Genomic DNA, 3,230 nt, shown 5'->3' with positions numbered 1-3,230 from the left:
AACTGGTAGAGCCTTTGGCGCGTAACCAAACGATCCGGCTTCGAGTCCCGGTCTGGGCTGTCCGAATTATTTTTTCGGTTACCAAAAATTCCTACTGAGTAAGGTCCCCCTTCTCCCTTTATCCTTTATTTCTCCAGTTCCCAAATTTGTCTTTAATGACAAATTTAGCTATAAATTATGGCTATATATACAATCGGTCACTGAAAAATAACTCTGAAAATTAAAAAACGTTCTCGTCAAAATTGCATTCTTGTTTCAAGATATTAGGTTTTCTTAGCCTAAGAAATTAATTCTCGATTCAAGAAGATAAACCCTTTGGATAAAGAGCGAAAAGTTTTCCATCTAAGACAATTATTTTTCATTTAGCCTAAGATGCATTTGCAGTAACAATGATTTAAAATATTACCTTCTTTCAAAAATATCAACAGTCCTCTAATTTCTTTTATTTTTAAACCATCAAAAAAGTCTCAAATACGTTTAAAAATAATATGCTAAAGAAATATTTTTTCTACTATTTTGAATGAAGAAACTTTTTCTTAAGTTTAAAATATAAAATTCTTCTTAGACAGTGAAATTACTCTTTTTTTAAAAGAATATCTGTCTTTAAAATAATTTTTTTGAATCAATATATAGTTTTTATATCAGTAAAACTCTCATTGATCACTTTATCAAATTGATAAATTTATTGCAATGTACCAAAATAAAATTTTCAATAATCTTTTGAATAATCTCTCATTAAATTACTGAATTAATATACTTTCACATATGTATACATGATAAGATGATAACTATTTGTATTATTTTCAATCAAAAATTCCAAGATCATTCCACTCTTTAAGTCTCCTGACCATTTTGATCTTATAAGCTTCATTGCTGTAGGCTTTGGGGCTGTACTCTCCATCACTCGCCAATTCATCAAGCCCTTGAGCGTGATCTCTGTCAACAATCATGATCGGTAGACTCACAGAAGCAACCACAAAACCGAGGAACTCTCTTTCCAATAATATCTTTTTTAGATATTCTAAACTAGGGGCGCAAGTTTCGCAGCCAATTTTTTTCATTGTCGACGACAGTGTTTTTTGATACTCTTCAATTAACAAATTTTTATGATATATCAACACCTCTTCACGCAGACTTGTATTTAAGTAATATTGTAAGTCTAATGCAGGGGTTCCGTAAACACAAATTTGGAAATCAACCTACAAATGAACATCGATTAGTCCTAACTCATCAAATTATTTATCAAAATTACTTACAAAGATGTGATCTATAACATTTCCTTTATCATCGTACTTGAACATCATATTATTTACCCAAAAGTCTCCGTGGTTAATAACATTGAACTCATCTTCTCTGAGCTTTCCTATTTCGCAAGCTTTAGAATAAGCTGCATTTTGTAAGCTTTTTAGCTTTTCTACACATTGTTTACTCACTTCTGACCAGGACTCAGCTACTTTCGTCATTGCTTTTACTCCATTCACGAATAGTTTACTCAGTTCCGGAGGACAGCGAGTGTCGAACAATCCTTTGGAGTAAAGCTTCTTGACTTTTGGTTTCTATGAAAAACTTGAAAAAACTTAATATACATCACCAACAAATCAAACAGAGTTATGCGAAACTAACCTTTTCAATAACAAATACAGAACTTGCATGAAATTTAGCTAGTCTTCTTATCGCTAAAACGGAATGACAGAGATCAAGACCATTTTGACGGTCAGCCATACGGAATCCTAAAGGAGCTAAATCTTCGAGAACTAAAACTGGAGGATTGCTGCGTTGAGTATAGTAACATCTTCCACTTAATTTAGTATCCTTTAGTACTAATTCCATGTCCTTCAAAGTACAAGTCATCATCTTTATTTCGTTGTCGAATATATTAATATCCTCGACCTGAAACGAATAAAATGAAACACAGCCAGAATAATGATCAATTAGTATTATTAAGCAATCTTTTATTTATATCCCTCACTAATTCTTTGTGTATCTGTAGATCAGTTGAGGCAACTTTTACCAAAATCGTGCCATTTTTAGAAACTCTTTTTCCGGCATCATCACACGTCAGATCAAAATAAACTCGATACATTTCACTGCAGTAATTATCACCTTTGCTTGTCGCTAATTTCACTTCAATATTTGTCATAGAAATCGAATAATTTTCATCGGCATCTCTGAGAACGCGTTCTATGAATTCGGCTGTTAACCATGCAGGCTTAGTCATATTTTTGGAATTCTGTTTTTTTAAGTTAATATTTGAATCAAAGAATATATCTAACGACTGAAGCAGTGTTCAATGTCTCACTGGTTTTCATACCTCCTTATCTACTTCAGACAGTATAATAGATAAAAGTCATCTTTGTTTTAATAAAATTTATAATTACTTTTATTCTAATGCTCAAGTCTTAGATCAAATTATTGTGTACTATTATATACTGACAGCTTGTCACCGAGGATGCTTCTGAGTGACATATAATAAATTAGATTGATTCCTCATACTTCATGGCTTAATGACCTTGCGTAATCGTTATCTGTTCATTCAAATAATCGTAAACAAATAATACAAATACTTATTTTATTCTTCTTTTACAGCTTTTCATTCTTTAATAATAAAAAAACTCTTATATTTATTTATTTATTGCTAAATAAATTTTTTGTTTTGTCGAATTACTTTCATATTAATTATACTTTTTATGTAAAACTCCAAGATTATTTAATTCTTGGCCTATCTTCATTATTTATAATCTAGGATGTTTAAATTTTACGCTGCTGCATTAAATTTTTCAGCGTTCAACAAATCACTGATATTTTTTGATGTGATATTTATACTTATTATCATGATTGAAAGTATTTGATGTATTTGATGACATGACGTTTCTGATAAGCATTATTTTGAGTTTCACTCGAAGTAAATTAAAATGATACTGCATTACTTATATAGCAGTCAAGTTTATTATGTAATATTTAACTTTTTTTTTTTTTTCAATCAAAACTACGTTGTATGATTGATATTATGAGTTCAATAAGATTTTATTGCATGCTTTAAGTGCGAACGCACCAAGGGATAGCTCTACTGGGGCCTAAAAATCAAGTTTTTTTTTAACTACTTCCCGCTTTAAAAATAATAATTTTCAAAAGTATATAAGAAGTTTTGAGTTTTCATTACATCTCCACGTTTTGAGGTTTTAGGAATCCGTTCCAACTATTCCGACTGGATGTCTGGCTATACGCACGTA

General features: G+C 30.8%; 1 protein-coding gene across 1 annotated transcript; it reads right to left on the bottom strand.

The window, feature by feature from the left end:
* Positions 1-763: 763 nt before the first annotated feature.
* On the bottom strand, positions 764-2,320 carry LOC123266980. The gene is made up of 4 exons (XM_044731434.1): positions 1,970-2,320; positions 1,624-1,890; positions 1,257-1,556; positions 764-1,199 (listed from the first exon to the last, which is right to left on the bottom strand). Exons 1-4 carry the CDS (start codon positions 2,216-2,218, stop codon positions 804-806), a joined length of 1,212 nt encoding a protein of 403 aa, XP_044587369.1. The 5' UTR covers positions 2,219-2,320; the 3' UTR covers positions 764-803.
* Between the last annotated feature and the right edge of the window lie 910 nt (positions 2,321-3,230).

Source organism: Cotesia glomerata, linkage group LG6 (genome assembly GCF_020080835.1).
Source record: "Cotesia glomerata isolate CgM1 linkage group LG6, MPM_Cglom_v2.3, whole genome shotgun sequence".
Lineage (NCBI taxonomy): Eukaryota > Metazoa > Arthropoda > Insecta > Hymenoptera > Braconidae > Cotesia > Cotesia glomerata.
The sequence above is the reverse complement of the archived record's forward strand: the minus strand, read 5'-3'. Positions and strand labels throughout refer to the sequence as shown.